Raw genomic sequence first — 12,755 nt, 5'->3', positions numbered from 1 at the left:
GTGCAGTGCAGGGAAAGTTTTTATTTAGCTCACTGTCTGTTCTTCTTCTTGGTTCTTTCGGTAATGAAAGTTAATTATGACGCTGTCTTTCCGACAGACCTGTTCAGCGTCTGAATGACACTGTCTTTCTGACAGCCCTGTTATTCACCCGAGGACGGCTGCTTGTGTTGTGGCCGAAACGTCGTGAGAATTTTATTTTATTATGTAAATTTTTTATTATTTTATTATTTCCCTTCTACGTGACTTTACCGAAAGAACCAAGAAGAATCATCTCTGTGTCATCATCTTACAAGCACACAGGCATTGCGAGTTCTTGTATTGAAATGTGAATTAACAGGTATAAATGTTTAATATCCTGAGATCATCAGTTTTTGTTTACTTCTCGCAAGTTTTTCTGTTCAATTTCTGACTCAGGTATTGCTTTGAAATAAATACTTTTAATCTCAACAGGCTCTCAACTGGTTATGAAGAAATTATTTAATTAAATAATATATATACCTAAAACCCTCACTGAGTTTTAATTTGCGGGATCCTTTTTGGGATAATTGGCCTGACTTTTAGTCCTGTAGTCTGTGCAGCAGCACGAGTAAAAGACCACAATTACTATAAATACGCCTCTATTTCTCCGCTTAAAATAACATCGGCTTTAGTCCATCAGCTTTGATATTGGCTTCTAGATCAATATTAACGAGCAGCATTTGTTTAAACAAGCACAGTCAAGACTCGATTTGACGTTTAGTGTCTCACCAGCTGTCAGGCCTAATAAACTCATGCTGCTGAATTGTACGTACGTGTGTTCAACGTTTTTCGCACCATATGTAGCCAACCGTGCTCATATTATTGGCAAAAGCACTCCATCTGCACAATAGAGCACTCTTTTAAACCTCAATCAAAAAGCAATGTACAGTAGTCTAAACTCTCATTATGTACGGTTGTGACGAATATGGGCAATAATGATAAAAAATAGAGATACTTTTATTCATATCTCTGATTGTCTCATTATCCATAACGGCCCATAATAAATCATTTTTAAATCCTTTATATTAAGTTCACTTGCTTGCTTGCTTGCGTGCTTGCGTGCTTGCTTACTTGCTTACGACCGTGCAAATATTTCGGTCGTTTTGTAACCCACTTCCCGTGATCCGATCGAGCTGACATTTTCCACACAGACTCGTTGTGCGTGACAATTAATTTTCGTGAAAAAATTTTTTCCAAAATTTTACACTGTTTAGGGAATTTTTTTAAAATATTTAATTACCAATTGCTTAATGCTGGCAGACAATCATCTGACCCATAGGTGGCAGTCATCTCAAGCCAGAGGACGAGAGGACTCTAGCCGCCACGCATATAAAAGATTTAGAGTGAAAAACTTTGTTTTTATGGGTGAATTTTTTAGGGTTTTTTTTTTCGAATGTGTTTTCAGGTTGTACCGCCAGCTTCCAGAAGAAGAAGCTCCCAGTGCGTGGACTGAAACTCGTCATGCTTTTCAAACGGGCGCGCGAAGATCCTACGCAGCAGAAAAGGAAGTGCTTGGCATTGTATCTGGCTGGCCTTTGGCCTTCAGGAAATATAGATTGTCGTGGGAGGCGAGGTTGGGTTAAATGGTATTGTCAGATCAATAATGCATTCCGAAAAGTTAATATTCGGATTCATATTGTTTGTTTCTTTCGGTAAAGTCACGTAGATATAAAAAATAAATTAAAAAATAAAGTGGATACAAAAAAACACTAACGTAGACTGTAGCCTGGTTCTGAATCGGAGTGAGTGTACTGGCAGTCTATAATGTAGACTGTAGCCTGGTTATTAAGTTTGGTGAGTATAATTGCAGTCTATAATGTAGGCTGTAGCCTGGTTCTTAACCTCGGTGAGTGTACTGGCAGTCTATAATGTAGACTGTAGCCTGGTTATTAACCTGGGTGAGTGTAATGGCAGGCTATAATGTAGACTGTAGCCTGGTTATTAAGTTTGGTGAGTATAATTGCAGTCTATAATGTAGAATGTAGCCTGGTTATTAACCTCGGTGAGCGTACTGGCAGTCTATAATGTAGACTGTAGCTTGGTTCTTAACCTCGGTTGAAATTGTGTCTGTGTCTACATCTGATTGGGAACATGTAGATAACATGACTGCTTTATCAGCCACTACAATGTCAGCTAACTAGCCTAGTCAATAATAACTCGCCTTTTGCCCATCCAAGGACGGGTGTATTGCAGTAAATCTGAAACTTGCAAGCGAAAAGCAGACCGCGACGTGATATTCATTGCATCAATTTGTGTGCAATTTGTAAGGGCGCGTTGACACAGACCTATTTCATTTAAAGGTTATAATCCCTTGTTCATCATGACGTCCTTTTTACTTTAATGTCTCAACAGCGTTACGCAGATCGTGTGTCGCGTGACGTGAGGGTTCTTGCCTTTGAAGTGAGGGTTGTTAGTTGACGCCGAGGAGGGGGGAGGAGGCGCCTCGGCCCCCCATGTGGAGTGACGTCACCCGCTAATTATTATGAATGTGGGGGGGGGGGGTCCATTTGGAGGACGTCACCTGCTCATGAATATTAATGAGGGGGGCTGGTCAATGTGGAGTGACGTCACGAGCGTTAAGAACAGACATTCCTGGGTGATTATAGCGGGTATTACACAAGATGTAAAAGAAGGCTATTTGACCGAAACTTAAAAATATTCCTTAACTTACGCAGCAATGAGGATTTGTTTAAATGATGGAAAATAAAATGCAGTCGTCTAACAATAACTTGCGTAAACAGACCTCCGTTGACATACAAATAACACTTTCTTTAGTCATCGGCCTTTTTCGCTTCCAGACCAAACATATCCAGAAACATTTGTTTAAGCGAGCAAACTCTGGACCGGTTTCTACCTTTCAGGTCTCATCTGAGGCGGTAACCGTCCTTTTCAAGATGCTTTCAGATGCCCTTCTACGGCCGTCTGTGACGCTCTTCCGTCCGATATGAGGAATCCGTTGGAGCTGTGCACTTTGAAATCATCCAAATCGACAAACTCATTCATTCAGAACCGCTATTCGTGTTTAGTTTGTTCATCCCCCTCGCCCGCACCTCCGTTGGCTACGTACGGTGCAAAAGAAGTTCAACATACACACGTACAGCAGAGTTTTAGAACAGAACACACGTGCTATGGGAGAAGAGTGGAGGTAAAGGACCCCCCCCCCCCCGGGTCCCCCCCTACCTTGCAATGGGGGGATGCGAGCTGACAGAGCGCACCAACGCGTTCCCAGGGATTCGTGCTCTGGGCACAACGTCCACTCCGCACCACACCGCGCGGGCAGCCGAGTGCATACGGCTCCGAGCCCTTAAGCGACAATCCGTCAGTGCGGAGGTGTCAGGCTCAGCTGTCCCACGCAGCCAATGGGCTCGCCTATGGCCTTATTGTTGGCTTTTTTGGGCGGGTTTTTTGCTGGATGTTATTTTCACCGCCGCGCGGTTGTAACGGTTCGTGCCACTGGGCTTGCAATGCGGATGACGCCTGCTCGAATCCGTCTTCCGGCGGGGTGCAGGTGTCTTGAAATCGCCACCGTCTCCGTCCAACGAGCAGTAACAAATGAGCGACAGCCGGAGTTAGTCGCTAGGCAGGGCCGTGTATAGTGGGGAAAAGTGTGGGCAACACCCACGTCTTCAAAAAAACTCCGGCCAGCATGGAAGAATAGGCCCTCTTTTATTCGAGGTCCCTTCTGCCAGTAGTGGATGGAGAAAGTGGCTGCATCTTTGCCTCTGTTATATTTGCAACCTAACCTACCTCCCATGCTTTGTTTATTTTTTTCAATGATCTTTTTGGAGTGGTGTTGTAACTGCATGCTTTTTCAAATCGAGATCAAGGTGCAGCTGTGTTCGTAGATGTGTACACGCCTGTTGTCCATTGTGGGGTTTTATTTTTCTGAACTATTTTGCTTGTTAGATATCGACCCATAATGCAAAGGCCAGCACCGTTGAGGACCAGGATTTTCATCCAGCTGATCGCCCATGACAACCTATGTTCAACATGATGATACACTTGGTTGGGCTATCATTTTATGAAAAAGAGCTATTTAGAAGCTCAGTGTTGTCTTACCTTGTAAGTAAAAAAAAATAGTAACATCGGAGCGATAGGAGCAGAACCGGCCCTAGACCTTTGGGGGCCCTAAGCAAAATTTGGTTGGAGGCCCCTTTGATGTATGATTGTTTTCATCCACTAGCTAGCAGTGACTCTAGGGGGCCCTCTGCTGGCCACGGGGCCCTTTGCAATTGCCAGGGTCGCTTAGTGGCTGGGCCGGCTCTGGATAGGACCAAAGCGCGTTAACATTCCCAGGGCGCACACACAAACGTCTCGCCAGTCTCACATGGCCGAGTGCTCTCCACAACTTTGCTTTTAGTGCGGACAAAACTAAAATAAATTCATCATATTTTTTTTTTCTTCATTTCAACCACAACCTAATATATTTGTGGAGCACAAACACAGCCCATGAAATCGTTTTTCAAACCCCGGAATTTTTTTGGGGGGGGCTTCTTGCTGTGGGTCGGAACCATACGAGTTGTTTATTGAACAGGCTCACGGCACTCCCCTCCACGTGTTTCAGGTGCTCTCAATGTTAAGAGTCGATTCGCTCGTGCATTCACTTGATTAACACGCGGGGTTAATGCCGGATGTGCTGCGTGGGTAGATGCCGCGGTAAGATGGATGGGTAGAGCGCTGGCTACTGTGCTGTCGGTGTCTGTCTGGTGTTGATGGGTGTGATTATTTCCAGAGCGGTGTGTGGGCTGTCTCTTCTTCGTGTGTTCAGTGGTGTCAGGTGTGCTGTGTTGGTGGGTGTATAGTGTGGGGTGCTGTGTTGGTGGGTGTGTGCATTGTGTGATGTGCTATATAGTGGGTGTGCTGCGTTGTGTAATGTGTGCTGTGGTGCTGTGTGATGTGCCGTGTTGTAGTATGGTGTGCTGTATCGTGGCAGTGCTGCGTTGATATGTGCTGCGTTGTGGTGCAGTGTGGTGTGCCGTGTTGTAGTATGGTGTGCTGTATCGTGTGGTATGCTGCGTTGACATTGACGTGTGCTGTGGTGCAGGGTGGTGCGCTGTATCGTGTGGTGTGCTGCGTTGACGTGTGTTGACGTGTGTTGATGTGTGCTGTGGTGCAGGGTGGTGTGGCTGAGCCTGACCTCGCTCGTGGTCCTCGTTGTGTGCACCGACTGGATCAGCTGGGACGCCATCAACCATGGCTTCCTCCCGAGCGACGAGGTGTCACGTGCCTTCCTCGCCTCCTTCATCCTCGTCTTCGATCTGCTCATCGTCATGCAGGTGCCGCGCACACCGATACCCCGTGTGCCATTCGGTTCAGTCGTCCGTGACTTAAACACCGCAGCGTTTAAACCTCTTGTGATGTATTGAACGAACGCCGCGGGCTCTTTGGTGGCGGTAATGTTTTAGCGCAACGGACTTGCAATCCAGAGGTCGCCAGTTTGATCCCCCCCCCGGTGCGTGGCAGTTGAAACAATTGGGGCAGTTCTTCCCTGCCTCTTGTGTGCACGGTGTACAAGCGGGTACCATCACGGTTAGTCGACTGGCAGGTCACGTGTGGTGTGTTAATGGGTACTGCCACCGCTCTCCATAGATCTGGCCAGTGTGAAAAAGAAGCCCAAAATACCGTCGAGTGGACCTCTCCCGCACTCTGTCTGCTTGAGGCCTTTCTGCCTGCTGGATTTTGCATGATGTAGCAATTACAGGGCTGCACATTTAGATTTTGCCTATTTATTGCATGCTATTTGGTGTTCCATTAAGAAAAGTGTCACGTTTAATGACTCAACTTGTTTTAATAAAAACAAATTATTGCCCTGTTCGTATTCAAATTATTCGAGCATCTTAGATATTTCCAAACATTACATTTTTTTTCTCAAGAAAGCGCTATTTGTATTGTCTACTTCTCCATTATCGCCGACCGCCGTGGGATGAAATCTTTCACGCGCATCGAAAATGCATTCACTCCAAAAAATATTAATTGCGTCAACAAATTTCTATCCTGTTTGTTGCAAGTTAGACACGTGTTTAACGAAGGCCCTGTACTTGTTATCCAACATTGTGAACTATCTAAAATAAAATATTCAAATACATGGCACTTATCTTCTTGGTTCTTTCGGTAAAGTCACGTAGAAGGGAAGTAATAAAATAATACAAACAAAACATAATAAAATAATTCTCACGACGTTTCGGCCACAACGCAAGCAGCTGTCCTCACCTGAGGATAATTATTTTATTATGTTTTGTTTTTATTATTTTATTACTTCCCTTCTACGTGACTTTACCGAAAGAACCAAGAAGATGAATCCCTGCAGTCACGAAAGCTTTAAATCGAAACATGGCACTTACTTGAACCAAACCCCCCCCCAAAAGATTATCTACAGGGCTTTGTAAAGCAAACGAATTAGTTGGTGATACTGCATTGGCAGTTGTGCACAAGCACAGATAAAACAAAAAACTAACAAAAATAACACGAAGAACAAAACACATTGACAAACGTGTCGAGGTTTTTTTTTGTGACGTTAAGGTACATTTTTGTGACTGCTACGGTTGCTTTTCCCCAATTCGAAATTCTCCCCCATAATGTAATTTGATATCACCATCGCAGCAAAAAAATGACACACGTCACAGCAATGCAGTGCACATGCTAAGCCTGCTTGATCAGCGTTAACAGTGACTGCCATCGTGGCTAGCTCCAGATTGATATTTAAAATCCATTACAGTCACTTATGCACCTTCGAGTGCTCAATAGTCGTTGACATCTCAGAGACCTTTGTGCGTCGGTTCATGCTGAGGGAGACATATTCCGAGTGCATCTCACGCTCATATATTAGAATGTCACGGAGCAAGAGCCAATCAGCCATTTCCCATGCTTGGTTTGAGATCTGATTGCTGGCTGCAGATCAGAAGGAAAGCTGCATTTAAAATAAAAAAAATGTAAGACGAGTCGATTTGACTTTTAGCACCATTTAAAATGTCAATGTTTCCACTGTTTATTTAAACTTGCTGTTAAAGTTCATCTGTGTAAGGCCATTATAATTCATATTAATACTTAGTTGAACAAATTTACTTTGCTTGTTATCCACTCATGGATTTTTTTTTATATTCCCCAATTATATAAGTTTGTGCAAGGGGGTGGGAAGGGGGTAGTGCAGTGCGGCAGTGGTTAGCGCTCTGAACCTGGCAACCCGAGTTGAATTCTGGGCCATGGCTAAAATCGGTCGTGAGCTACATGAACCTATTTTGACCCCTATGCTGCTGAAGGTGATGGTCAAATAATCCCCACGACCCGCACAGCGTGGGGGAGGCCCTCGCCCAGCCTTGGATTGACAGAAGGCCATAAATAACTTTGAAAAAAAAAGTTTTTACTTATTTATTTCACCTTTATTTAACCCTTGAGGTTAATTCAGATTTTTCACAACTACTAAATGCAGTCTGAAGCCACCGTTTACCACTTTGATAAACCCGGTCTGTGGGCCATTATGATGCAAAAAAATATTGTTGTTGTTGAGCTATCATGCGTATTTATTTGATTAATTTCTAATAAACTAATGCGATTCAATCATAATTAATAAAATTTCAATATTGCTCGTTTTATGTATTTATTTAATGTCTTCATGCATCCTGGAGAAATCCGATTAAGGTAATTATATCCTAAAATTGGAATGTACAAGGAGGATATAGAGTGATGAAGTTAACTAAGCGTGCCTCCAACCAAATCCCCGAGAACACACCGCATGTTATTACATCTCAGAAGCCAAGCAGGTTTGAGCCTGCTTTGTACTTGAATATGATACTGCCTGGATGTACCAGGTTTTGAAGGCCTGGGCATGTGAATTAGCCAGGATATATTAATGCTGAATGTTTGCCCCTCATATATGTAAGTTTCCCCCAAGCGCTCATTCATGGATCTGGCCAAACATTCCAATGTGGGACTACCCCATAAAACTAGTCTTGGGAATCATTGAGCCTATCGTGGATAAATAATTGGCATTGTTAGAATGATTGTAATTTGACACACTGTGAGATGAACTGCAATGCTCGTGCCCTGCATGTACACAGGGCAGTGACATAAAGAATCCTTCATCTAACACTGTATTTTTTTTTCTTCGACTTTTCACGCACCACACAATATTTGCTCACTGTCATAGAGAGAGAGAGGGAATGGCTCAGAGGTGCGAGGAACCACAGATACGTGGGAAGGCAGCCGTGCAATGAGCCGGCACCAACAAAACCCCAAGATCTGCCACCCTCTATCATGAAATTGTTGTCGAACAACCCGTGAACGTTTACATGTGGGAGGAATCTGAAGCACATGGACAAAAACCCACGAGTTGTGTGAGGGGGGAAACGCTCTGTCCCATACATACGGAACACGTGGAGTCCTCACTTGCTGTACCGCGTCCTCCTGGCAAGCCAGGGTATGGCACCATGATGCCCACGGGAAGGGAGTTGCAAAGCATTATTCTGATCCAACAATCAATGCCTGCACAGTGCTCGATTACAGGCGTGCATCACCACCTGCCCGGCACATTGTTAGTTGTTAATTTGTATATGTACAGCCCACTGCTGGATGAGGCGCCTTCCGTTGCTGTGCGGGTCGTCGGTGGGGGGGTATTTAACCATACTTTACCACACCAGTCAGTGCAGGATAGGGAAGGCAAGTACAGTAAAACCTTGGATTGCGAGTGTTTTGCAAGACGAGCAAATTTTTTAAATAAATATTAATTTCATAAACGAGCGTGGTCTTGCAATACGAGTGGTACGTACAGTATACGCTTTGTCTGCCGAGCGTCACGTGATCCCAACTGATATACGAGTGCTTTGATATACGAGTGCTTTGGATTACAAACACGTTTCCGGAACGAATTATGCTCGCAATCCAAGGTTTTACTGTATCATAGTCTTTGGGGGCATCGATGTTCAATATCAGAATGGAGATTGCTGCACTGGCTCCGTTGCCCACCATACAACTCCGCAGCAGCCAGCACTACTTATTATGCACAGCAGTAGCCCATCCAGACAGTATCCATGCTCAACCCCGCGTATCCTCCCAGATCTGACGAGACCAGGAGCATTCTGGGCGATTTGGCTGGTTGCTTGTAAATATACGAGTAATTGCAATGTGTGAAATTAAACATAAAAAAATAAGTACATCCTTACGCAGTTGATGTTCACTATATATGCCCCCATCCCCCCCCCCCCCCCCGTTAGGATTGGGAGTTTCCTCATTTCATTGGAGCGATGGACGTGAAGCTGCCTGGCCTCCACACATCCCACATTCAGCTACAGCTGCCAAGATGCATCTTCAAAGAGGTTTACCACATCCACATCACAGGTAACTGTGTGCTCATGGGCAGCGGAGTGACAGATTTTATTGTAATTGTTCCCAGAAATGATTTTTATAATTTTAACAAAATGCTTTTTTTATCATGATGATATGATCAAGAAGTGTGTTTATCCATAATGCCCCACAGTAATGCATAATGCACACAATATATATTTTTTGCATTGAACAGGGTCCCAAAGATGAGATGGAGTGTGCTTACCAATAACATCTGGAACCCAGTACCATTTATTTAATAAGCCTGACCCTGCTGATGGGTCTCCGCAGGACCAACATGTATAAATTTGGCTTGCTTAAACAAATGCTACTGGATAATATTCATATTCTTAGGTTTTTTCGGTGAAGTCACGTAGGTAAAAAATTTAAATTATTAAAAGTAAAAAAATCTAGAATGGATAATATTGGTCTGGAAAGCAAAGACGCAGAACAGAGTTCTGATTTTATAAACGTTTACCCATAATGCTTCACACACGAGTTTTTTATGCAGTGTATTTCAACTGAGTTATTCTAAATGTAAACCGCAAGTCAAAAAAAAACAATCTCACGCGACTTTTCTCGTGATATCAGGCAAATGGTTCAACTACGGAATCATCATACTGGTGCTCATCTTGGACCTGAACATGTGGAAGAATCAGATCTTCTACAAACCCTACGAATACGGCCAGTACCTCTCCCCGAGCCTCAACATCTACACGGTGACCAACGTAAGCCACTTCAAAGCCTTCAACGCGAGCACCTTCACCTGGGAGTGGCGCACCGCGCACGTCAACCCGGACACCAACCGCACGTATACCCAGGGTGACCTGTTCATGTTCAGCAAGTTCGTGGACACCGGCCTCTCCACCAAATGCCTCGCCTTCCTGCCCAGCCTGCTGGCCTTCACCATGTTCGGCATCTTCGTCGTCATCTTCGGCCGATTCAAGGAGGGCGAGCTGCTGCCGGGGGACGTCAAGATGTACCAGAAGGTGGAGAGCGTCGGCTTCCCGTGCTTCAACACCATGCTGCTGACCCGCGTGCCCAAAAGTCACGGCGAGAACAGCGGCGGTGGCGGCGGCGACGGCTCGTACCGAAGGCGAGCCGAAGCGGGCGACAAGGCCCTCGACGATTTCCAGGCGGAAGGAGACCTCGGAAATGTTGAGCCGCGTTCGAAGGTCGGCCGAGACTCTGACACGAACTGCGGCGGGGAGGACGACTGCCGGGGCGCCTCGGACTTCCGACCCAACCCAGTGCGTGAAACGGAGCTCCTGTGACGAGTGTGATAGATCTACCGGTTCCCACCCCGCCCGCCCGCCCGCCCGCCCGGTTACGTTGATGCCTTCAAACCGGCATTACGCCTGTTGTGTAAAATGTAACGACATCAATAAAAGAAAACACGTACACGCCTTGCCTTACAAATAAAGTAGCTGCCCGAGCGCGATGAGCCGGAGTCACGTTAAGTGTGCACGCAAACGCGGAACGCAGTTGTCTCGCTCGGCGGGCAGCGAGGGGAGGGCGTACGTAACCGTGCACGGTGCGTAGGTTAAACGTGATGAATATTTGTTGCTTAACTCTAAACGAATATAGATTGGTTTGTTGTGGTGAATATGGTTCAAATGCAGTCGACAGCTGTGCTGGTAATGCAGAAGGCTATTCGTGCTTGACTGCCAGCCCATTTAAAACGACTGAGGTGTTACATCCCCATAAATGCTCCGGCGTATTGAATATCCCCTCCCTTTATTAAGTTGGCAACAATGCACCTGGCATAGCCTGGGATGGCTGTGTCGTTGGTTCTCATCGCAAGCAGAAATAAGCAACGATCAGTGCGGTGAAGTATGGGCATATAACACTTGTATGACCTGCACGACGTGGGGAGGCCGTCATCCAGCAGCGGATTGACAACAAGGGCTGTTCCACGTGGTCTGTCCCATGACCTGCGAGCGAGCCTTCGACACTTCACGCGGCCTCGGAGTGCACCTGGCCTGGCACAAGCGCCGTGGTGGCGTCCCCGCCAATTGGTGGCGGCTGTTGCGGTTTTGTTGTTGTGGACAAGGACGGCAAATCCTCGCGCAGCCTTCGGGTGACGCGAGCGGGCAGTTTGTCTGAGAGGGCAGTTTGTCTGAGCGGACAGTTTGTCTGAGTGGGCAGTTTGTCTGAGCGGGCAGTTTGTCTGAGCGGGCAGTTTGTCTGAGCGGGCAGTTTGTCTGAGCGGGCAGTTTGTCTGAGCGGGCAGTTTGTCTGAGCGGGCAGTTTGTCTGAGCGGGCAGTTTGTCTGAGCGGGCAGTTTGTCTGAGTGGGCAGTGTGAGGGCCACTCGCAATCAGACAAATGAACGATGCTCACCGCGGTACACCAAGGGATGTACGCTCCTGCACGGACAAATACGAGACTTAAGAACTCGCGCTAACGTCTTGTTATCGTCAATGATCACCTGGCACAGGACGTACGTACGTTGAACTTCTTTCGCACCGTACGTAGCCAACCGTGCTTATCCGAGGTGCGGATGCCCGGCACAGAGGATGGAGTTCAAAATTGCCCGAGCCGGAGCATGTCGTTGACTCACCAAATGAACAAACGCGTATTCAGCGTCTTTCCAGAAGAAGGATCCCACACCACTTGCATAATTAAAGCTTATGTGCGGAGCCTTTTCAAAAACCGAAGGTCCTGTAATGAAACATGTTTTCTGTATTTCACTGAGCTGCTCGGCATGTTAAAACGGCACCCAGTATGCCCAGCAACCTAATTGAATCTGAAAACTTCTGCAACAAATTTAGCAAAAAATTGTTTGGCTTCCTTTATTTTTTTGTCACCGACGCAATGGCATTTTTTCGCTGCAAACTCAGCTCTAAATGTTTAATATTGGGGGGGGGGGAGGTTGCTCATTGCTCGCTTGGTTGTGGGTGTTTTGCGCACAACACACAGACACCTCTCGTTATTATTCGTAGAGCCGTTACTAAAAGACGCTCTCCGCCGAGGTATCCGTTTGAAAGTCATTTATAAACAACACAAACATCAGAATAGGGTTTTCCCCTTTTTCTGGCGACAAAACAGGTGTTAAGATGTTAAAACACCAAACTGAAACCTTTTACAAGGAATCATGTCTGCATTAACCACGATACTTGTGGTCAGAATGCAAACAAAAAACATACTCTGATAATATATGCATTGTCCTTGAAACTGATTGGTCCGCACCAGAGACAGCTTTCTTTGGAGCCTAGTCTCAAACGGTGTTAGACCAGAGGACACCAAAAATAGAATTAGCGGTTAGTTTCACAAGTTTGAAAATGGAGACGTTGACGTTAATTCCCCCCCCACACCCACCAACAATTGTCCGAAATATTTATCTGAAAGTTCTTGCGACGGTAGTTTGCTAGAAGTTAAGTTCAACTTTCTTTCGGAGGAATATTTGCGCGGTTTCCAGAG

At 45.7% G+C, this 12,755-nt stretch overlaps 1 protein-coding gene across 1 annotated transcript in view; it reads left to right on the top strand.

Moving 5' to 3' along the window:
- The window catches only part of TMEM117 (transmembrane protein 117), a 56,174-nt gene extending 43,702 nt beyond the window's left edge, over nucleotides 1-12,472 (top strand). The window contains exons 7-9 of the mRNA XM_078863456.1: nucleotides 5,135-5,294; nucleotides 9,225-9,348; nucleotides 9,925-12,472. Of these exons, the coding sequence (XP_078719582.1) occupies nucleotides 5,135-5,294; nucleotides 9,225-9,348; nucleotides 9,925-10,607 (967 nt within the window). The 3' untranslated portion in view covers nucleotides 10,608-12,472. The remainder of the gene's footprint in view (nucleotides 1-5,134; nucleotides 5,295-9,224; nucleotides 9,349-9,924) is intronic.
- The last annotated feature ends 283 nt before the right edge of the window (nucleotides 12,473-12,755 follow it).

Source organism: Lampetra fluviatilis, chromosome 16, assembly GCF_964198595.1.
Source record: "Lampetra fluviatilis chromosome 16, kcLamFluv1.1, whole genome shotgun sequence".
Classification (NCBI taxonomy): Eukaryota; Metazoa; Chordata; class Hyperoartia; order Petromyzontiformes; family Petromyzontidae; genus Lampetra; species Lampetra fluviatilis.
This window is presented reverse-complemented; position numbering and strand designations above follow the sequence as displayed.